The following is a 25356-nucleotide window of genomic DNA, read 5'->3' as shown; positions in this document are numbered from 1 at the left end:
AGGACACCCTGTACAATAAATTGTTTAAATGTATTTATTTACATACAATTTCAAAATATACAATAAATATAAAAAATATAAGAAAAATATACAAATATTACAAAAGTATAAATGAGGAGCAGACTTTCAAAATGTGTATTTGTCAAAAATTTGTAATTTTTAGAAAACGAAGAAAGAAAGAAAACCAGGAAAAGTCAGGGGAAAATGTAAAAATCTGGAATTTCGAAATTTTGCTCACAATTTCCTTAAAAAAAAATTTCCTGAGTTCTGCTCCTATTCCAAATAATTGTTATAATTTTTTAAATATTATATGACATTTGTAGTCAAATACGTCCTTGCGAACTTTAAACGATTTTAATACAATAATTAAAATTTATATTTTATTCAGTATTTTTATTTGATTCCTTTTTTCCTAACTGCATTCTTTTTCCCAAAACGAATTAATTTTTTGCTGGCTTGAATTTGGCCCAAAATTTTACTATGCTTTTTTGGGGTTATTTTTAATAATATAGACTAGCTTTCCTATATTCCTTGAGTTTAAATGTTAAAATTTACATATTTTATATTAGAAAATTTTCCATTTTCATCTAGAAAACCTTGAAAAGTCAGGAAATTTTTAAATTCGTTTCCTGTGGTAACCCTGACATATAAGAAAATTACGCACTTTACAAAAAATAACAATATGCCAATCAGTATGTGAAACATTAAACAAAATTGCTAAATAATTGCTAAAAATGTTAAACAAATGCATTTTGTTTATCTTTCATTAAAAAACATAATGCACTTCGAAATGTTTATGGCTGCATTGCATGCATAATGTGCATGATGTATCATTCTTTAGAAATTAATATCTCAATTGCGAAAATTGGGAAATAATCAAAAATTAAACTAAGAAATGATTATGACAAAGCGGTTTGTTTGTCATCAATCTCTATTTGTGACTTAATACATAAGGTAAAACCACTAGATGTGAATTAGGCACTAATTCTGAATCACTTTTTTATATTTACATAATTATAGTATTTTTCATTAAATGGTACATATCACAAGATTCTTTATTGTATTTGTTTATTTCTTTCAAGTGTCAATTGAATTTAATTTATTAGGAATGACGCTACACATTTCATTGATGTCGTTGACTAGTTAAATGTGCGAGGTTAATTAACGTATGTATCTTTAAAAATTCATTTAACGTGTAATATCATAAGAATTGCCTTATAACTTTTATAGTAAGTAGTAATTAAATTTCATGGAAAAAAATCAACGTTATGCTCAGTTAAGATTAAATGTGTCTACGGGTGTTGTGTAATCGTTATGTTATAACGATACTTTTATTGCGTAAATTTATTATGAAAATGTTTAAAAACTTGTCAAATCTCAAATCTTACAAATGATGCCATCCCGACAAAATTTATTTGTTTTAAGTAGATCATAAAATAATATACATGTCTATATGCAAAAAGTGTCACTATTAATAATTTAACTGTTTTTTTATTGCTAAACTTTAATTTTCATCAATTTTTTAAATTATCATTGATTTTTAATTGTCACTAATTTTAAATAAACTTGAATATGTTAAAATTGCATCATTATTCACAATTAGATCCTAGAACTAGATGTGGATCATCAATTATAATTTTATTATATATACTAAGATATACATGCGCAAATCTTAATATAATCTTAGTATAATTTTTATTATCCTTATAGGATGTAATAACGCCATCAAAAAGAATAAAGCATTTGATGAATTGATTCACAATTAGTACATGGGATCTAATTGTAGATAATTGTTCTAATTGTGGTAATCATTACTTTATTTATTGTACATATAATTCAAATTATAATATATAAAACTAATGAAGTGAAATAAAATCATCCATGTAATCTTTATGATCAATCAGGACTATTAAATATTTTATTAATTGTTTGATATTATTTTGGATAAAAATATGAATTTTTTTTTTTAAAGAGTGACAACTAGTGGTTTTACCCTAATGAAAGGAAATCGAACGAAAACGAAATTATACACTATATTTGTTAACTAAGTTAGATGATAATGATCTACTTGATTTCAAATTGTTTATAACTTAATATTTAACAAAAGGAGATCGGATGGAAACGAAATTATACGCTGGTATTTATTAACTAAGCTAAGAATAAGCTAAGAATGAAGAAGCGGTTTATTCATCATTGATCTCTATTTGTATAACTTGATACATGACGAAAGAATATTAAACGAAATTATACGCTATATTTGTTAATTAAGCTAGAAAATGAAAATGATCTATTTGACCTCTATCTCTATTTGTTTATAACTTAATTATAAATTAATTATTATAATTTAAAGAGATCGGATGCAAATGAAATTGCACGATGATATTTGTTAATACAAAATGCGTGATATCAGTACAAACTTTAAAAAAAGGTAAAAAAAACGCTAAGAATATGCTTTTTAAATAGAACTTAAGTGATTACCTTACGTATCTTTTTACGTATCTTATTATTCCAACCCAAGTAGTAGTAGTTTTAATTCTTTTTCAAAAATATTCTTATTGGAAATTCTCTTATTCCAACCCAAATAATGACAGCTTTAATGCTCTGTCAAAAATTATTACTCTTCGAAAAAAACTATTGTACCAAATTAAAAATTAAAACCAAAATGATACAGTCTTAACTAACCAAGATATATATTAAAAGTAAAATCTAAGTGATAATATCTTTGTTACTTAACTTTAATGATATGTATCTTATTGGTATAAAAGATTTGATATTATAACACCTGGTGCCAAGTTAAATTCCACAAAATTTTATATATCATTTGTATAAAAAATTACTTTATTTAAAAAAGGTAAAAAAGGCGCTAAGAATATAATTTCTCGAATAGAACCTAAGTTATATGTATCTTTTTATTATTCCAACTCAAGTAGTAGCAATTTTAATTCTTTTCCAAAACTATTCTTATTGAAGGTCCTTTTATTCCAACTTAATGGCAGTTTTAATTCACTGTTAAAAATTATTACTCCTCGAAAAAAAATTAATGTACAAAATTAAAAATTAAAACTTATATGATATAATCTTAACTAATCAAGTTAAATTCTATCAAATTAAAAAGTAAAACATAAGTGGTGCTATCTTTGTTATTTATTTAACTTTAATGATATGTATCATTTATATAAAAGATTTGATTTATCAACAATTGACGCGAAGTTAAATCTCATACCAAATTAAATTAATAATATTAATTCTAATATGTATCATTATTAAAGATTTGATATTAATAACTGGCGCCAAGTTAAATCTTACACTAACCATACCAAATAAAGAATAATCCAAGTGATATATTATCTTTAATTTTTGTACTATGAAATCTAAATATACAAGGTGTCTCACCTAAGACCGGTCATCCGAATAACACTCACAGTTTTGTAAACAAGAAGAAATGCTTGAAATAAAGTTATTCGATATCGAGAGGGGCATCATGTGACGATAAACATTTTTTTCCAAGTGGAGGCGCTTAGGAGATTTGAAGGTTACCTTTGTTTTTGAAAATAGAATTATGTGAATTTTTTTACATAATATGATTTCTCTATTTTGCATATAAAAGTATTAAGATAATGATATCGAAAAACTAATAGTTTATGAGATATTTTATGCTTTATTCTGGCACATATTGACATAAAATGTTAAATAATTCGTAAACTATTAACTTTTTGATAATCGTACTTTAATACTTTTATGAACAGAATAATGAGATGAATTAGTTGATGTAAAGAAAGCACATAGTTCCTTTAAAAAAATATGTATAATAAATGCAAAATGAATAATTTTTTAAATAAACAATTATGTGTTTTCTTTTCACTAACTAATTCATTTCATTATTCTGTTTATAAAAATATTAAGGTGTTATTCGGGTGACCGGTCTTGGGTGAGACACCCTGTATATCTTTTTATTTTTATTGAAGAATCTTCTTATTTCGATCGAAATGATTTTAATTCTTTTTATATGAAATTTTTATATCACAATTTATTCAAAGACATTTCTTCTTCCAACCAAAATAATGTTTAAAGTAATTAAATTGTCCTTCAAAACATTATTTAAAACGTTATGACAAAATTCTGTTACCTTGTATTACTTCCATTCAAGTATTACCATAAAAAAATTAAAGAAGTAAATATTTAGCGCTGCTAAATCACAGTATTAAAAACATGAACGTAATATTTGGAATAAGAAAAGTAAAAAAATATTTTCATTTAAGAGTAACAGTATCCATCGTGTATATATATGTAATTAGATTATACATTCGTATAAGTTATGAAAGTTGTGCAAGCTACTAGATTTAAGTTTAGGATAAATAAACTTATATTTGTAAGATATGCATTATTAAAATAAAAAAGAAATTAACAGTGAATTTATTTTTATTCAATGTAAAACATTCAGATTAAATTCAGTATTGCATAAAAATGGTAATTATCTTTTATAATAATAACAATAATAATAATTTTATTGAGAACAATGGTAACATAGAAATTATTTATTTCTGTTACCTATTAATAAAATTTTTTAATTGTTTTTATAGTTTTTCTTATTTGATCCTACAGTGCCAAATGTTTACATCTTTCATTTTTTGTGATAACATTGAAAGGAAGTAATACAAGGTAACGCAACTTTGTCATAACGTTTTGGATAATGTTTTTGAATGAGAATTAAATTACTATTGTACTACTTTGATTGGAAGATAAAAAGTCTTTAAATAAATTGCGATATAAAAATTTTATATAAGGAGAGTTTATATAAGGAGAGAATTTTATTAAAGTCAGAATAGAAAGATCCTTCAATAGAAATACAAAGATACATACTTAATTTTCGTAGTACAAAAGTTAAGATAGTACCACTTGAATTATATTCTTTATTTGGTATGGGATTTAACTTGGTGCCAGTTGATATCAAATCTTTTATACGAATAATACTTATCATTAGAGTTAGTATTATTTAAATAACATTACTTTAAAATCCGAAGCACCACTACGTCTGAGTATTGAGATGTTGAACTAATATATATATTTTCAAACAAATGAATTAATTTCAGAAATGATAATTGCGTGCCGATATGGTTGTCGGCATTAAACGTAATTGATCTGAAATATTAATAATTCCCCCAAATTTCCTAAATTAATCTTAAAAAACTATAATAAACTTATTGCGAAAAATATTGCCTCGGCCGGAAGTCGAATCCGGATCTCTTGCATTCCGTGCTAGCAATAATTCTTCGCAATAACCGATATGAAAAAATGCGTTACTCTCTATACATATCGGTTATTGCGAAGAATTATTGCTAAGGTCTCGGTAGTCTAAAGACTCAGGATGCTCGCGATCTTATAGTATTATTTATTTAATTTGGTATGGGATTTAATTTGGCGCCAATTGTTGATATCAAATCTTTTTTACGAATGTTACATAAAATTGTGTGGAATTTAACTTGACGCCAGTTGTTGATATCAAATCTTTAATATGAATGATACATATCATTAGAATTAATATTATTTATTTAATTTAGTATGGAATTTAACTTTGCGCCAATTGTTGATATCAAATCTTTTATACGAATGATACGTAAAATTAAAGTTAAGTAAATAACAAAGATAGTACCGTTTGTGTTTTACACTTTTTAATTTGATAGAATTAAACTTAATTAGTTAAGACTTAATTAGTTAATTTAACTTAATTAGTTATTACTATATCATTTAGGTTTTAATTTTTAATTTCATACTTTATTTTTTTCAAAAAATAATTATTTTTAACAGAATTAAAACTGCCATTACTTAGGTTGGAATAAGATATCGTTGACTCTGATTTTTTCTTATCAGCAGTGACAGATTAACCCATAGGCAAACAAGACACTTGCTAGGTAAATTTGAGGGCGGGGGGCGACAAAATTTTCAAGAAAATTTTTATATAATTGAGATAAATTTTTAATTTGTTAATCTAACGCATGAGTTACACCGAGCGTATTTTATCAGAAACGATATTTTAAATACAGTTAAAAATGTATTATATTTATATACTTATTAAGGATTATTGAATATTTTTATCAACTAATGTATCATCATGTGATTTATATTGCATTAGTTAATAAAAATATTCAACAATTCTTAATAAGTATATAAATATAATACATTTTTAACTGTATTTAAAATATCGTTTCTGATAAAATATGCTCGGTGTAACTCTTTTTAATCTATTTTTCCTTTTACCAAATTTATAAATTAATAAAACCACCTGGGGGCAGCTAGATGTTAGTGCCTAGAGGCGGCAAAATGTTTAATCTGTCACTTCTTATCAGTTTATTAAATTCAATTAAATCATTTTTTACAGTATAACTTTTAATGTCATTAATTTATTCAGAAAATTTCAAATTTATTTAGATAATTAAATTGATATTTTACAATTTAATAATCTAATTCATGTATTAAATATAATATGTATACATTTATTATAATTAAAATAATTTAATGTAATAAAATTAACTTTTATGTTTATTTCAATTAATAAAATATTAAATTAAATTTATGAAACATGATTTAAATTATACAATATATAAATAAAAGAGTAAAAAAGTCACACACAGGATGTCGTTAGTGAAAATCATATATTTAAAATTCAATTAAAAATTAATAATAAACGTAAACGTTTCGGCTAAGATATGGCCATCTTCAATATGTAAAATATATAAAATAATGAAGTCAAGACAAAATTGAGTCAACGTATTACAATTAATTACATGAACGCAGATCATATAATAACATTTTTTTAGCAAAAGTTGAATTGATTGAGACCAATGTCAATTGATTAATTCGTCAAGTTAATCCTCATGTATTTGGTCTAGTAATGATTGCCGTGTATCACAAAATTTCCAAGTTCTATTAAGAAATATTATGAATAAGATTAAATTAAATTAAATTGTTAATGCCGAACGATTTTTTTTTATGTGAATTTCAGAGACCGATCTTTTAAAAAAGGACGGATTCAGAATCGAGAATCACAACATTACTCCAATTTATGATATAGTCATTATCTATTGGATGTGGGAAAAAGTTTGTGGCGTTTTTCCCACTAGATGACATTAAAAGCTCAACAGTCGGTAACTACTAATTGTATTGACAACACTAGACGTGCGTTTAAAAAGTGACATTTCAACCTTTGTTTTGAACCGAAAAAGATTGAAATCGATGAAGTGAATCAAAATTTAGTTATTTTATTTTGAAAATGGAAATAAGGAAAAAATTCGCTACATTTTGCAGTATTACTATGATAAAGGCAAGAACACTGCGCAGGTTTGTGAAAAAATTTGTGCTATTTACGGTGAAGATACTCTATCAAAATCAGCAGCACGGAAATGGTTTGCTCATTTTCGTACTGGAAATTTCGATGTGAAAGATGAACCTCGCTCCGGTCGATCAACTGAAAAGTCCGATGAAAAAAATTCATGGAAAAAGTCGAGCGTGATAAGCATGTGCACTGTGGAGATTGCCAGAGAACTAGGGTAGGATTGCCATAGAACCTATCGACCACAAAATAGTTTTAAATCATTTACACAAAGCTGTATACAAAAAGAAGCTCGATGTTTGGGTTCCTCACGAGTTGAGTGTTAAGAACATGATGGAATTAACATTTGCGATGCGCTACTGAAACGGAATGAAATTGAGCCATTTCTGAAGAGAATAACTGGTGAAAAATGGATTACGTACGACAATCGAACTCGCAAAAGATCGTGAATAAAGGAAGGAGAGAAGGCACAAGCAATCAAAACCTGGATTGACGACGAAGAAGGTGATGTGTGTGTGGTGGGATTGAAAGGAAATCGTTTACTATGAGTTGTTATCGTCCGATTAAACAATTAATTCCGAACTCTACTATGAGCAACTGGAGAGATTACGACAAGCAATTGAGAGGAAGCGGTCAGAATTAATCAATAGGAGGGGTGTCTTCCATCACGACAACGCTCGACCACACACATGATAACTCGGCAAAAATTGCGAGAGCTTGACTGGGAAGTCTTAATGTATCCACCGTATAGTGGACTGACAGCACTCTCAGACTATCTTGTTTAGGTCTCTGCAAAACTCTCTTAATGGTGTAAAGTTGGCTTCAAAAGAGGCCTCTGAAAATCACTTGAAGCAGTTTTTCGACCAGAAACCACAGAAGTTCTATCGCGATGCGATTATGGCTCTGCCCCAAAAATGGCAAAATATTATTGAAAATAATGGAGCATATTTGGCTTAAATAAATTGATTTTAATACTCTAAGAAAAACATTTGAATTTTACTAAAAAACCGCCACGAACTTTTTCCCACCTAATAATTAGTGCCGTGATATCATTGAACATGATTCTGTAGGCTTTTTTATATTAGCTTTATGTTCTTTTAAACGAGTCTTTAGTTTTCTTTTTGTTTAATCTACGTATGAGGCGTTGCAATCAAGGCAATTTATTTTATATATTAAATTCAATATATATTAAATTCAAATGTTCTTCCTTGTTCAGTGCGTCTTTACCAGTTTTTATAAATCTATTCAAACAATTGTTCGATTTGTAAGCAATTTTAAAGTTAAATTTGTTAGAAACGGTTTTAAATTTTTCCGATACGCTAAAATAAGGAATTGTGAAATCTTTTTATGTCGTCAGGGGAATTATTGCGGAATTGCTTCTAGTGCCTGTGTAGAAGCTGATTGGATGGTCGGAATATCATCAAAAAAGCGTTCTTTCAATTTCAATTTCAATTTTGGGAATAATGAGAAGTCGCAGGGGGCCAAATCAGGTGAATACGGTGAATGGTTTAACACAGAGACACGATTTCGAGCAAACATTGATGGACAATCAATGAAGTGTGACTCGGTACATTATCATGCAACAAAGACCAATTTTCTGGATCACGATATTCGGGGCGAATACGATGAATTCTGCCCCAATCGCTTTAAAACTTCGAGATAATATGCACCAGTAATTGTTTGGCCAGTTGGAACAAACTCTTTGTGGATAATACCTTTGCTATCAAAGAATGTGATGAGCATTGTCTTGATTTTTGATGGAACTTTTCGTACTTTTTTTGCTTGTGGTGAATTTTTTGACTTCCATTCCGCACTTTGACGCTTAGTTTCTGGATCATATTGAAAGCACCATGTTTCATCACCCGTAACAATTGATTTTAGGAAGTTTGGATTATTTTTTGCGGCTGCAACGATGTCTCTGGAATAATTGATTCTCGCTGATTTTTGATCGCTTCTTAATATGTGTGAAACAAACTTCGCACAAACCTTCGTTTTACCCAAATCTTCATGTAATATGGTTCGAATCGTTTCTCTACTGATATTTAAAGCTTCCTCCATCATTTTTAGTGATGCATTGCGATCATTTGCAACAAAATCACGTACTTTTTCGATCGTTTCGGGTGTTCGAACCAAAATTGGCCGTCCTGATTTTTTGTCATCTTCAAGGGTCTCTCTGCCTTCCAAAAAAAGCTTATGCCACTCAAAAATAGCTGTATGACTTAGACATTGACTGCCGTAAACTTGTTGCATCGATCGGAATGTTTCTGATGCACTTTTACAAGTTTTGCGTTAAATATAATCACTGCTCTTTGTTCCATATTAAAATTTCTACTTCGATCAAAATCTTGTTTAACATGAACTGTCATATCTTCGTTATATGTCAACCAAAATGAATGAAACTTTGACAGATGATAGCAAAATGTTCAACCTTTAAAATGCATGTTTGAACGCACAGATGTCGCCACTGATTGGTGAGATGTGGTTCGTGTCCGGAAACATATTTATCGCACTGTGTATTGTCAGCTGAGGATCTCTGAGAGAGCATTTTCATCCGATTATTAATTGTGACAAAAATCATGTATAGAATATGTAATAGGATATTTATTATTAAGAATATTTGGATCATGGAATATGTTTCTTTTCTACAAGGAGAAGGCTCAATAAGATGAGTTTTTGGGCCCATCACCGATTAGTCTCAAAGTGTCATTTTATTTTTCTATTCAAGGATCATAACGATCTGAAATGGTTTTTTTCCAAAATGATTCGGAGGAATAATCTTTTTTAAGTTTCCATTTAACATGGGTTTTTGTACTTTAAAGCAAATCAATATGCGTTTCATATTCTAAATATTGCTCACGCAAGATCAACTTCCCTACAAACTGCACATATGTATGCACTATGACGTATGTCAGAGCCATCATTTCCCTGAGGTACTTAATCTTCAAAGAAAGGCTTATTTTTTCCAATTTCTTTTATGTTAACTCTAAAATATTTTATTTTATAAGCTTCGTCAGAAATAATTCCCAAAATGAAATAAACAAATTTGAAAATGTAAATAACATGTGTAAAATATTAGGTGCGCAACTAAGTTCTCGCTGTTATTTTGATGAAAATGCAACTTTATTGTAAAAAAATGGTTACAAATGAATCATTGAAAGTATTGCCCATCGCTAACTACTATTTTTTCCCATCTTTCTGGCAGAGCTCGTATATCATCACGATAAAACTGTTCACTTATTGCTGGAGCCTGTTGACAAACAGCGGGAACTTAGTTGCGCACCTAATATAAAAAAAAATATCGAGGAATGATAGATATTCAATATAATTCTTACGCAATTTCAAGATATATTTTGAGATTTTTTTGGGACAATCTCTTTTGCAATAAAAACTGTGCAAGAAAAAAATTAATCAAACGAACTTAAAGAAAAATACGTTTTTCGAGAACGAACAGAATTCTTGAATGAAGTAAATAAATAATGTCAATAAGAGTATATGTGATTTTGAATAGATTTTCCATGTGGGTCTCACATGATTTCAAGATATTTCGGAATTTTCTGGGGATGATTCTTTCAATATAGAAATTACAGAAAAAATGAATCAAACGAATTCAAAGAAACATGTTTTTAGGAATAAATACAATTCTTGGCTAAAGTAAATAATAATACAGGACCACAAAATAAAAAAAAGTATTTTGTTCCGGAAGGAAGACCAATTGAATCCTACATATGAGGGCAAATCAATAAGTACCCGTATTAGTAATGAAGACGCAAGCTTTCCACAAAAAATTTTTTTTATTTTTCTACATCAACTTTTTTTAGGAGGATACACTTTTTCAATGCTTCTGCCATTTTTTTAATCCCTCAGAAAAATATGATTTGTCGAACTCTGCAAAATAGGCCTCTGTTTCGGCGATGACCTCCTCATTCGACGTGAATTTCTTTCCACCGAGCCATTTTTTCAAGTTTGGAAACAAGAAGAAGTCGCAGAGGGCTAAATCCGGAGAGTACGGTGGATACGGCGTAATTTGACCAATTTGGCGACTGCGGAGGAGTGAGCCAGTGCATTGTGAGCAATCGCGGCACCCATCAGGCCGACAGCTTTTTCCCAAGTTATCATGCAAAATATTGAATACCGTTCCGTACGATAGACCTACGGCCTTTGCTACTTCATGCACTTTTGTTCGGCAAGAATCATGTCGTGGACTTTTTCAACGATTTCCTCAGTAACGTCTGCTGGGCGGCCTGCTGGGCGCTCCTCATCAAAAACAGACGAACGTTTGAATTCGTTGAACCAATATCTGACGGTTGTCATAGATGGTGAAGAGTTGCCATAGATGGCATCCAACTTCGTTTTTACTTCTTCGCACGTTTTTCCATCCAAAAATAAGAAACGAATCACGGATCGATATTGCTCTTTTTCCATTGTATCGGAAAACATCAAACATGCTCACTACGAATTGCTATCAAATCAAAACTATTGCATGAATCACTCTGAAATTTTGTATGGCATCGTTTGAAAGATGGTAATGCCAACTTGCATCAGCCTGTCTTGAAACACGGGTACTTATTGATTTGCCCTCGTATATTCTGACGTGCTGAAACAGGATCTGTTTCCCGAAAATTCGTATCTCGTCACATTTATGAGATACACGAAGACAAGATTTTGAAATGATTCGATCAGTGGAGGCAAGATCTCGAAATGATTCGGTTAGTGAAGGTAAGATCTCGAAATAATTTTTTATGGGAGAATCATTGTATTAGATCATATACAATCAGAATTACTGAATAATCAAAATACAGTTCACTGAAAAATCATTATTCTAAACAGAAGTTTCACCCATCAGAACTAGATATGTCATTCGCAGATGATACTTACAATTTTCTTTTCTGCTTCTTCCTCCGACCAACATAATGCATCATTGAGATGACTCTCAAATTGACATGATCCTTCGATCATCGCGGCTCTTCGATTATACTCCGCACTTTGTTTCAACATCGCGGCCATTTTGAGAATATAACTGTTTACTAAAAGCATCAGACTTTATCAGACGCCAACAACAATCTCTGACGGAGGCACAATATAATGGAAAATTTAAATTGAAATTTGTTCCGGATTTTGATGACCCTGTATATATGCAATTTTTAGGGAAGATATGTAAAATGGCAACTTAAAAATAATTATTTCTTCGGATCAATCATTTTTGAAAAAAAAACCATTTCAGGACGTTATGAGCCTTGGACAGAAGAATAAAACGACACACTTTGAGACTGATCGGCGATGGGCTCAAAAATCCATTTTATTGACCCTTCTCTTTTAGGATGATTATTCAGTCAAACTGTCCAATAATTACACCTTTCTTGTGTTCGATAAAATGATTCGAATTGAAGTTAAGATATTTTTCAGAGTTGATAGATTTTTTTGAAAATATCAAAGATTATTTTTCTCTCTTCTATTATTAATCTCACATCTTACCATAGGTTCTGTGGACGAAATATGAATCCATTACTTCACACCCGAGACGAAGGAATAGTTAAAACAATGGACTTCACCGAAGAACCAGCTCCGAAGAAGGCGAAGATCATAAAGTCAGCCGGAAAGGTGATGGCCACAGTTTTTTGGAATGCACGCGGTATAATTCATATCGATTACCTTTCGTCGAAGCAAACGATTAATGGCGATTACTACGCAGCCTTATTGGACCGTTTCAACAACATTTTAAAGAAAAAACATCCCCATTTGGCGAAGAAGAAAATGCTCTTCCATCAAGACAATGCACGGGTTCACATGTGCCTGGCACCGATAGCCAAATTCAACGAATTCCGCTTCGAATTGCTTCCCCATCCTGCATATTCGCCAGATTTAGTCCCCTGCAACTATTTCCTGATTCCAAACCTGAAGAAATGGTTCGGAGGAAAGAGATTCACCACCAGAGAGCAGCTCATCGCCGAAACAGAGGCTTATTTTGAAGGGACAAATCATATTATTCGGACGGCTTATAGGATTTTTATTACAGATTATGTATGTATTATCGTCAGACAAAATTTCATGCATCTTGGTTTTACATTCGTTTAAGTCTAATATCATCGAGGTATTTCCTTTATCTGCGCGTGTAATTAAAATCTCAGGATGTTTTGAGATGAATTTACGTATTGAAGATGGCCGAAATGTTTATGTTTATTATTAGTTTTTGATTGAATTTTAAATATATGACTTTCGCTAACGACAACTTTTTTTGCTTTTTTATTTATATATTGAATAAAATATTACTTTTACACAATTTTCCCAAAATTTTAACATATACTCAAACGTATACGTTGTATCCCATATCTCACAATCAGTAAAATACTTCGTATTAATGATAATATTATTAGGTGTTGGAATTAATTCGTAGCGTTTTTTAATGAAAGAATGTTATTTATTTCACATGAGCATTAAAAAATACATTAATGAAAGTACTTCCCATCACTTGTAAAACGCTACGAATTAATTCCAACACCTAATACTTAGAAATTCACAATAAAATGTCTATCTTTTTTGTAACGTTGCATATGATAATGGCAAAATAGGAACTTTCTATAATATGTATTGCAAGGAAATTATGTAATAACTTCGAATTCACCGCGGAATGATGTAGGCTTGATGACAATTCTGATGACAATTCTCTTGACTATTACGTGATTTTTTTATGCGCATAAGCGTATCTACTCTTGTATTTATATCATGGCTCAGAATGTCCGGCATTTTTCTTCAAAATTGTGGGAGAGAGAAAGTTGTGCTATCTCAATTCTTACTCACTCAGTGGCGCTATGGTGCTGTAAATATGGCAACTCTATAAGCTTCATACAGATTTCATAGTTCCCCACAGATTTCGTACTCATATTCCTGGTGAACATAAGTAAATACGCGGTGAATATAATGAGTGCATTCAGAACGCTCAGCGAGCGCTCAGTGAGCTCTTTCATGATTGGTCTATATTTTAGAATCTAATGGAATCTATGCCAATCAGATGAGAGAACTCAGTGAATGAATGCACCCAATATGTACGTAGTACATATCTGTATAGTATTTCTGATTTTTTTCAAATATAACTTTATTTTTTTCAAATAAAGAAAGCCATCGGTCAAAGTTAGATGCTTCGAACAATAAATATATATTTTTATTAATATATTAATTTATTTCAGATATGACTGCGCACCGATAACTTTCGGACTTTCAACACAGTCAGTCTGAAATGCTAATAATCCCCTCTAAATTAGATTAGAAAGAAAGAAAAAAAGAAAGAAAGAAACTTATTGCAAAAAATATTACCTCAGCCAGGGTTTCAAACCTGGAAACCTCTCGACTTTCCGGGAAGAGTGTTTTAGCCAACTCGACCATTGAGGCTTCGGAAATATTCCTCGCAATAACTAATATAGAAAGAACGCGTTACATGGCCGCGTGTGTATAAACATTATAAGATTTAAGAATGACCATTTATATGAATACATCATATATGATAAAGAAAGCTATGGTCGGTCAAAGTTAGATGTTTCGAATAATACATTATTATATTCTTTTTATTAAATCAATTTAGGTACAATTGAACCTCTATAAAAGTAACTTGTCGAGATCGACCCCCGTAAAAGTAAACAAATGCGCATGCGCTAACATATGTGCGGATTACTCTATATGGGAAGTTAAGACATGACTTTTATGCATGGTCTACAATGGATAGTAACAGTAGTTGATTAAGGAATAGGCATAGAAATTGACCAATCATAGTTGATTATTTTTCTCACATTCAACTATGATTAGTCGATTTCTACGCTTATTCCTTAATCCACTACTACCCACTGGAGATCATGCAATAGGGAGATTAAAACAAACGGAAATTAACTTTACGGAAGTTCGACTGTAATATTTTTCGCAATAAGTGTCTTTCTTTCTTTTTTTCTAATCTAATTTAAGGGGGATTATTAGCGTTTCAGATTGACTGTGCTGAAAGTCCGAAAGTTACCAGCACGCAGTCATATCTGAAATAAATTGATTTAATAAAAAGAATATATAATATATCATTCGAAATATTTTGACCGATCATGATTTTCTTTATCGTATTTGATGTATTCATATAATCGTTCTTAAATTTTATAATATTTTTTTTATTTTATATAATATCTAAGTATAAGTACTTCTTTGTAAGTAAAAATGGTTGGAGGCACCAGCACTTTTCTGCAGCAATTCATCAAAAAAGGCTAGATAATGAAATACATTTCAAATAACTGCGGCGAATTGAAGAAAAATGTCGGATCATGAGGCTACATCGTGATCAGATTCGAATTTAGACCTGTCCAATTTGAGTTCTAGAACCAAAATGCAAAGCCATCAATGTAAAAAAATTCAATGTGAGTAAGATTTTAGGAACTGTAAAGTATTGATACGCATTTAAGTGACGCTTATCAAACACAATTTACAGTTTCTAAAATCTTACTTACATTGAATTTTTTTATATAGATGGCTTTGCATTTTGACTCCGGAGCTCAAATTGGATAGGCCTGCTGTAATTATAGAGTCTCTAGGAATCGTAAGGGCAATTGGAGCATATTATGCGAATAAACCTATTATCGCTAAAAACCGGTATTCATATAGATTTATTCTTATACTAATATGGTTCTGTGATTAGTTTATATCTTAAAATTATTCTTAAGACGATCTTAAATGTAACAAACTATGAATATCGATCAAAGACTGCAGATTAAATATGCGAAAATCATGTCATAAATGAGTCTAAAATATAAAAAGTAATAACAAAAATTTCGTTACTGAAAAAATGAAATTATATACCGTTATAGTTACCCAAAAAAAGTAACACATTACCAGTCCGTTACCAAAAAAAGTAACTTGTAACGGTAACGATGTTACAAGTAACTAGTTACTTCCATTCTCTGTTAAAAATTGATATTATCAATTTTTTGACGGAAATTCTAATTTTGTTTTGGAACAAAATATTCGTTTACAAGTGAATCCAATTGATCCTAAAATTTCCTTTACAGTGCCATATTCTATATATATTAAAGTATTATAAACCATATATATATTAAAGTATTTTTGAGAATTTTTTTGAGATTTTAAAAAGTGAATATAATTTATTATGGAAAAAATTAATTTCTTTATACTATTTATTTTTCTCACTAAAATTAATCTTTATCTGTGAAAGTATGGAAAAAATTCTAAAAAATTCATGCTTATAAAAATTTTACATAATTTTAGTTCACGAGAAAAATTACAACATAAGAAATTTTTTTATACGACTCTAATATCTTGCTGACTCTAATATAAGGCACATAATACTTATATTTTTTACTTTCAACTTTATACAATATATTCACTTACAAGTTTTCATGATCATTTCAAAATTTATTTTTAGATAAAGTACGTAGAGTATACCTTTCACGTAGAATACACCATAATATAAAGACAAGGGTATATTCATTTCGTGGTAATCCACTGTGCAGTCAAAGTGTGACGTCACACTCGGAGCCAATCAGATCGTCCGAATGATTTGACTATTAAACATGGTAGACTCTGATAAAGAAAAACAGAATCTGGCCATCGTTTTTTCTGGCCCATGTTTTTGATTGACTCATATTAACTTGCTCTCACTATGGCAGAACGAATTACAATGTAGTTACATAAGGAAATAGCACGCTTATTGAAAAATTTGTAGACATAAAATAACGTAAAACATTCTTTATTGATATATTTCATTTATTATAATCATAAGGAAATGTTACAATTGTAAAGAAATAATATAGTTATGAAAGAATATACAATTTATTTAATAAAAATATAAAATTTCAAATGAAAACAACAATACGACCAGTATTAAATGTTCCGCGCATACCTTCACAAGGGAAGGTGGGAGAATAATAAAAACGAAATGTGAAATCAAAACAAAAAAACCCGGGCGGACTTAACAAAAATTGGGGATGGTGCAACATCCAAGCCAAGACAAAGACAAACATATCTGTCCTGGTTTACTCTCGTCATAGAACTAAGTCCTAAGTACGAAAGTATATAAAAGTGTAAGCACTAAGAACATTCCTATCACTTTTATCTGACATTTTGGGTATGATTAGACTCTGTTTTTCTAGGGATTCTAGTCCTTGATAGAATCCCTAGAAAAACAGAGTCTGACCATCAGTCCATGTTTTCGATGTTTGTGTCCGAAGAAACATGATTTCAGTAAAAACGCATAATTGAGTCTCTTTTCTACTTTAATTGTTGATATTATATATGCAATGTCTTGTTTCGTAAAAGGTTGTGACAATTATTTTCGGAAAACAAAATTGCTTAATGGGAATAGCATAAAATATTTGTTTTCGAAAGATTTTACAATCGCAGGTAAATGAATTGCAGCATGCAAAAAACAAAATGTTAATATCAAAAAAGGTAAGATTTTCTATTTCTTATAAATGTATAAATATACGAAGTAAACTATATATAATTTTGTTCGTGTTCAGTTATGATATGTTTCCAACACTTCAATGCATCATGCTTCATATTGCTGTCGAAAGAAAAGTACAGGATATTTATTAGTTTATAAAATATTATTTTAAAACAGATTTTTCCTGTAAACTTAAAATCAAAATAATACATCTGACGAATATGCTGCTAACATAAGCTATTTGAAAATAATAGTTTTAAATTTATCATTTATCTATGACGTCACACTTTGACAATTTTGATTGGTCGCATGAGCATACCCTTGTCTTTACCATGGTCATATATGCCAATTAAAGGCTCGTATATCATGTATTGAATCAGTTCGTGTCAGTTGATCGATATAAAAAAATAACTTAAATCTAAGATGCATAAAAGAATTTTTTAAACTGTGCAACATGTTGTTTAAAAATATCCTAAACTGCATTTTACATTCTTACCGTCGCATCTTAAACCTTGTCGAAACAATCCATACAACATTGAGCCGCAATGATCGCAGAAAGTCGGTGACATGAATGTGTGAGTACGAAATCTATGAGGAACGTCTATCTTAAAACGTTCTCTCAAATACTATAACAAAATAAATATTTAATAATTTAGATAACAAAATGAATGGCATTACTGCTGCTATTATATCTGTCTAATAATGATTACGTCGTTTAAATATTTATATAGTTTATTTTTATATTATAGATTAAAATAATCAATATTACAATTTTATTTTATTTACTGTAATCTTCTTTTAATTTCTAATCGTAAACACCGATACTTACTATTGTATTTTCTGATTCTCTTCCACTCTCAGGACACTTAGTTAATAATTTGTCGTGGCATTTCTTATGTACTGCCGTTTGACACGCTATAATTAAAAAAATTCTTTCATAAATCTTATGAAGAGATACAGGAAAGTAATAAATAAAAAGAGCAAAATTATAGAAACTAAAAACTTTACCCTGACATTGATAACCCTGTTTTCCAAAACCCCTAAAATAAAAAATAAACAATTAAGGAATATTTATTTATTATCAAAAATATATGTATAATTGTAGAAATTGTAAGAATATAAGATAAAATTCAAAATATTAATAAGAAGAATACAAAGGAAATCTAAAGTATTACCACAAAAAATCTTTACAAAAAGCGCAGAATGTCGGTTGTCGAAAAAACTTGGCTACAAGTTTATGACCTCGTACAATGTGTACTTTGTTATGTTTAACAGCACCCCTTCTTCTCGTTATAGCGCGTCCAATGTTGTTCTCTCGTAACAGCGAAGACGTCGACATTGTTGACTCCGCAAGATCTTTCCTTGGAACTCTGGTTCTATAAATGTATATTTTGCTTTGCGTTGTAGTTGTCGAGGGTAATTCCATAGGATTTAACGTTGGTACTCTTGTCCTAAAATCATTCGATGCCAAGACATTTCTTATGTGCGTGGGTGTTTCATACAATAAAAAAACTTAACGATAGATATATTATTATACATTAGATCATTATTTTTTTATAAAAATAAAAGATATTAAAACATTTTTATTTAATCTTTTGTCTGTGTACAAATAATATTTTAACATTAACCATGCATAGAAGTGTAATTACACTACATGCATTTTTAATGCAAAATGTAAAGAAAAAAAAAAGAAATGAAACGGCTTTATATGTAAATAAATTCGATAATTATTCGGATTAGGAGACACCGCGCCGATCATCTTGACTTTGACATCATACGTCAAAATCAAGGTTATCGGCGCGGTGTTCCATTGTTGATAACTAATCCGAATAATTACCATAAATTCTGTTCTATAAAGAGCATGCAAGCTTGCACAGGATCTCAATATGAAAATATTTTCGTTCTAAAACATCTATTTTATAATAAAACATAATAAATACAATTGTATGTTCTATTGGATCATCCCCAGTAACTTTACAAATTCAATTAAACAATTTAATGATGGAAGAATTAAATTTGATCTATATAAACAGCCCATCTCTGGTGAATATGTAAACTTTAATTCGAATCACCCAAGGTTGCTTCGAAAACGTTACCCGAGTGCCTTCGTGTATCATTTTATCCTTGTTGTTCATCCAATGTTAAATAAAGATAGGACGATACACGGGAGCACCCAGATAATGTTTCCGAATGTAGCTCAATGGAGCATAAAAAAGGCGTGATACTGAATCTTTTCGAGAGAATCCTTTTCTCATTTCATTTAAAATTCCTCACAAAAAATTTAAAAGCGATGGTTAACACTTTGCTGAATGACTGTTACCCATTAAACTTCGTATTTTCTACTGTTCTGAACACTTTAGTGTTCTGTACACTTGATACATGAAGTGTATTTTTAATACGATTTTTACAAATAAATTTATTACAATTTTGATCTTGTACTGTATTTTGTATCATTACTGACACGGACATAATATTGTGATCGTTTTTCATTAACCGCTATTCTGAGTTATCTTATCCCTCAAAGATCAAAATGACCCTACATTCGTCGTATGAGGATTAAAATTACATTAATACTCATGCGTAAACATGGGTATTAATATGAAATAAAAATACTAAAAACTCCACAAGAATAAAAAAAAAATAATAAACGATAGAAAACATTTTACTATCCCATATTTAAAAAATATTTCAGATGAATTTAGAACATTCGCCAAAAAATATAACATCAGTATGACACATAAACCATCAACTTCCTCAATAAAAATGGGAAAAGACAGTATTGATCCAATGTTACGTTGCGACGTTTATAAAATAAATTGTCAAAAATGCGAAGCCACTTATGTCGGCCAGATGAAACAACAATTAAAAACGAGAGTAAAAGAATATCTTACAGACATTAATAAAAGACATTAATAGTTCTTTATCAGTAATTTTGAAACAGATTTTTAAAAAATTGTGAGTTTAAATGGGATAATGTAACCCATACAGCATAAAAATATTGCAAAATGATTGCAGATAAATCTCATTGCAATGTTGTAATATTGTAAATAAATTATGCAATGTATTTTTGCAACTATTATTAAAAATAATTCTTTTATTATTAGTTTCTTTTATTATTGAATATAATTTGAAATATAATTTGTGATATAAATAAAAAAAATACAGAAAAAGAATTAATCAATATATATTTTATACTATATATTAGGTGTTGGAATTAATTCGTAGCGTTTTTAATGAAAGAATGTTATTTATTTCACATGAGCATTAAAAAATACATTAATGAAAGTACTTCCCATCACTTGTAAAACGCTACGAATTAATTCCAACACCTAATATAATTTTATATAATTTCATATTTTATATAATTATTATATTTTATACTGGATTGCAAATTTTATATGCAGATATACACACATATATATATATATATATATATATATATATATATATATATTAAAGTTTACATATATGGATACATATATAATTTAACTTTTTTGTAAATATATATTTTATATTTTATACAGATACGCCTATTTTGTACATATTCTTAATTGGTGATATGGAAATATTAGGTGTTGGAATTAATTCGTAGCGTTTTACAAGTGATGGGAAGTACTTTCATTAATGTATTTTTTAATGCTCATGTGAAATAAATAACATTCTTTCATTAAAAAACGCTACGAATTAATTCCAACACCTAATAATAAGAAATATTTTATTTCATTTTCTTTGCAATATTTAAAGAATTTTTAAATCCAAATATTCTACAGATTATCAATTAATATTATAAAGTTCGAAAAATCTTGTCGAGCAGCGAAAACAAATGTTTCGACGAACACTAAAATTCCTAAATTAATGGAAATAATTAACAATCATATAACATGTAATTGACGTACGTTCCCATATGTGATAGCAGTTCATTACTCAAAAGTCAAAATGTTTTTAATGTCTCTGTCTCTGAACAATGCTGCAAGATTTGTAAAATTTTGCGACGTAATGTATTATATTATTGTACAATTCCTAATACCTACAATGTTGCAAGGATATCACAGTGGAAAACGTTTCTGCAATGTTACTGCAAATTTCTGTGCTGTATGGTAAATATTTTAGATGTTGAGCCCTCATATTATAAAAGACTAGTGTCTGAGATAATATATATTAAAAAAATAGCATAACGGACTCAATAAACAGAACAATGATCGCTTACCGGATAGCTATCTCCCTATCATTTATGGAATATTCTCTCCATAACAACTAATGTAAGAGCTCCTATTTACGATGGCTTTCTCACTCACTTTTTAATCGAGGTAAAATACAGAAGAATAAATTTTAAGAAAGTCGTGATTAATAATTTTTCCATCGTTCTATATGTTCAATTAAGAAATTTGAGAGCGACGCACAGTAATGATAGCAATACAGGTAGAAACCTTCTAGATACAGTAATTTCATGTTTTTTCTTATTTTTTTCAATCATTGCAGTGCTGGGTAAAATGCCTTTCGAATTCCATTTAAAATATTAATTAAAATACTTTTAAAAAGTATATTTAAAATTCAAAATGGGTTTTTTTGAATCCATTTTAAATGTAAAATGGATAAATAAGTATTTTAAATAGTTTTTGAATGCGAAATGGTTTTTTTTGCCTTAGCAGAAAAAATTTTTACAAAAAAATACAGAAAAACTTATAAATTGAGACAAAATCTTAGAAATCCTTAATTATTCGTAATGGGACATACAATGAGGTTTATTTGTCTCATTGTCAGAAATCTAGTTTTTCATAGGCAGTCAATAAGTTCTTAGAAAATCTGTCAGAGGACACTTGCAATGTCATGTCACATTACTTTTTGATAAGTAGCATCTTTCAACTGATTACTGTCAAATTTGCAAAATACAAAAAACGAGTTTCGTGCAGTGATCAAACATCTACATATGGAAGGTTTAACGCCGAAAGAAATCAAAGCTAAGTTGGATAATGTTCATAGCACTTCTGCACCAGCATTTGTATACAATTGAATAAATGAATTTATGAATTTAAAATGGTCGTACATTCACATGTGATGCACCTCGTTCGACACATCCAATTGAGGTTGCTAAAAGAGAAATTATCGATAAAGTCCACGATATTATTTTGACTGATCGACGAGTGAAAGTGCGCGAGCTTGTTGAAGCTCCAGGCATATCACATGGCACAGTGATTTCAATTTTGTACGAACAATTGGGTATGAAAAAGCTATCGGCAAGATGGATATCACGTTTACTCACTGTGGACCATAAGCGCAACCGTGTGACGATTTCAAAACAATGTTTGAAGATGTTTCAATAATCACATAATCCAGATGAATTTCTGCGTCGATTCATTACTGTAGACGAAACATGGATCCATTACTTCACACCCGAGATGAAGGAACAGTCAAAATAATGGACTTCACCGAGTGAACCAGCTTCGAAGAAGGCGAAGACCGTGAAGTCGGCCGAAAAGGTGACCACAGTTTTTTGGGATGCACGAGGTATAATTCATATCGATTATCTTCCATCGAAGCAAACGATCAATGGCAATTACTACGCAGCCTTATTGGACCGTTTCAACATTTTAAAGAAAAAAACATCCCCATTTGGCGAAGAAGAAAGTGCTCTTCCGTCAAGACAATGCACGTGCCCGGCACAGATAGCCAAATTTAACGAATTGCTTCCCCATCCAGCATATTCGTCAGATTTAGCCTCCTGCGACTATTTCCTGTTTCCAAACCTGAAAAAATGGTTCGGAGGAAAGAGATTCACCACCAAAGAGCAGCTCATCGTCGAAATAGAGGCTTATTTTGAAGGGTTGGATAAATTATATTATTCAGATGGCTTGAAAAAATTAGAGAATCGTTGGATCAAGTGTATCGAGCTGAAAGGAGACTATATTGAGAAATAAAAATGAATTGATAAAAAAAAATATTTTACTATGTTTTTCTAAAAACTTATTGACTTGCCCTCGTTTTTATAGTGAGACGTAGAATGACATTGTTTAAAAGCGGAGAATTTCTTGGTTTTTCAAACAACACTATTCTACATCCCACTACAATATCTATTAGGTGTACAACTTCGGTTCCGCCGTTTTTTTTCTGATATTCGAGGCTTTATTGTAAAAAACTGGTTATACATTTATGATTCAAAGTATTGTCCATCGCTGGCCACTACTTTCTCCCATCTTTCGGGCAGTGTACGAATTCCACGTCGAAAAAACTGATTATCTTTTGAGGCGATCCTCGAATCGATCCAATTTTTTACTTCTTCATAACTAGAAGTGCTGATCAGCCAGGCCGATGTGCCATTGATCGAAACAAGTGATAGAGGGAGCAACGTCTGGAGAATACGGCGGGTGGGGTAGGACTTCCCATTTCAACGTTTCCAAGTATGTCTTGACTACTTTCGCAACATGGGGTCGAGCATTGTCATGCTGCAAAATTATTTTATCGTGACTCTCGTTGTATTGCGGCCGTTTGTCTTTCAATGCTCGGCTCAAATGCACCAATTGCGTTCGATACTGCCTGTGATTGTTTCTGTCGGTTTTAACAGCTCATAATACACTACGCCGAGCTGGTCCTATCAAATACAGAGCATGATCTTGAAGCCGTGAATATTCGGCCGTCGATGTGGAAGCATGGCCGGGAATTCCCCATGATTTTCTGCGCTTGGGGTTATCATAATGAACCCATTTTTCGTTCCCAGTCACAATGCGATGCAGAAAGCCCTTCCGTCTTTGCCTTTCAAGCAGCTGTTCACAAGCAAACAAACGCCGTTCAACATCTCTTGGCTTCAACTCGTACGGCACCCAATTTCCTTGCTTCCCATCATTCCCATGGCTTTGAGACGTTTTGAAATGGCTGATTGAGTCACTCCCAATGATCGTGCCAATTCTTCTTGATTTTGACACGAGTCTTGATCAAATAATGCCTCCAATTCTGCATTTTCGAAAACCTTCTCTCTTCCATCGCTATGTCGGTCTTCGACGTCAAAATCACCGTTCTTGAAGCGTTGAAACCATTCACGACACGTTCTTTCACTAATAGCAGCCTCACCATAAGTATTTGAGAGCATTCGATGAGCCTCAGTCGCAGATTTCTTCATATTGAAACAGAAAATTAAAAGCTCCCGCAAATGACGAGAATTTGGCTCGTAAACTGACATTTTCAATCGAGAATAATTTTATGCAGACACAAATCGACTAATGTTTCTATGGGATTATGTTGACAGATGCCCATCTTATTGTATGACGTCTATGATCTATTTATTTCGACCACCACTTACCACGCTAAAGCCATCTATAGAAAAATACGACAGAAGCAAAATTGTACACCTAATATAAAAAATTAAGAATTTATAACATTTTTCAATCTATATAGATTAGAGTTAAAAACTTTTTGTTAGAGGTATACATTTTTTAAAAGTATTTTACATTTGAAATCTATTTTCAACGGAATTTGAAGCCCTGACTACAGTATTATATTATAAATAAAGTATTTCTGACGAGAATATTTTACATTTTTTAATATTATGATTTGGAAATGTTTACTTGAATAAATCAAGTTAATATGAGAAGCGCCGGTTACGATCAAGATTAGA

General features: G+C 30.4%; 2 protein-coding genes across 4 annotated transcripts in view; one reads left to right on the top strand and one right to left on the bottom strand.

Annotated features, from left to right (window-relative positions):
* LOC147910745 (histone-lysine N-methyltransferase SETMAR-like) overlaps positions 1-17265 on the top strand; it is a 90457-nt gene extending 73192 nt beyond the window's left edge. For both annotated transcript variants that reach the window (XM_087404051.1, XM_087404045.1), the window contains exon 2: positions 12805-17265. In XM_087404051.1, coding sequence (XP_087260177.1) covers positions 12821-13399 — 579 coding nt within the window. In that variant the 5' untranslated portion in view covers positions 12805-12820 and the 3' untranslated portion in view covers positions 13400-17265. The remainder of the gene's footprint in view (positions 1-12804) is intronic.
* The window catches only part of LOC105147870 (protein kinase C beta type), a 47509-nt gene that overhangs the window by 500 nt on the left and 21653 nt on the right, over positions 1-25356 (bottom strand). Inside the window, exons 4-7 of one of the 2 annotated variants that reach the window (XM_011059187.2) lie at positions 18926-19201; positions 18759-18790; positions 18580-18665; positions 18247-18376 (exon numbers count right to left, since the gene is read on the bottom strand). In XM_011059187.2, coding sequence (XP_011057489.1) covers positions 18247-18376; positions 18580-18665; positions 18759-18790; positions 18926-19201 — 524 coding nt within the window. The remainder of the gene's footprint in view (positions 1-18246; positions 18377-18579; positions 18666-18758; positions 18791-18925; positions 19202-25356) is intronic. The other variant, XM_087404030.1, reaches the window with a different exon arrangement.

Source organism: Acromyrmex echinatior, chromosome 1, assembly GCF_024713525.1.
Source record: "Acromyrmex echinatior isolate Ae372 chromosome 1, ASM2471352v2, whole genome shotgun sequence".
NCBI lineage: Eukaryota > Metazoa > Arthropoda > Insecta > Hymenoptera > Formicidae > Acromyrmex > Acromyrmex echinatior.
The sequence above is the reverse complement of the archived record's forward strand: the minus strand, read 5'-3'. Positions and strand labels throughout refer to the sequence as shown.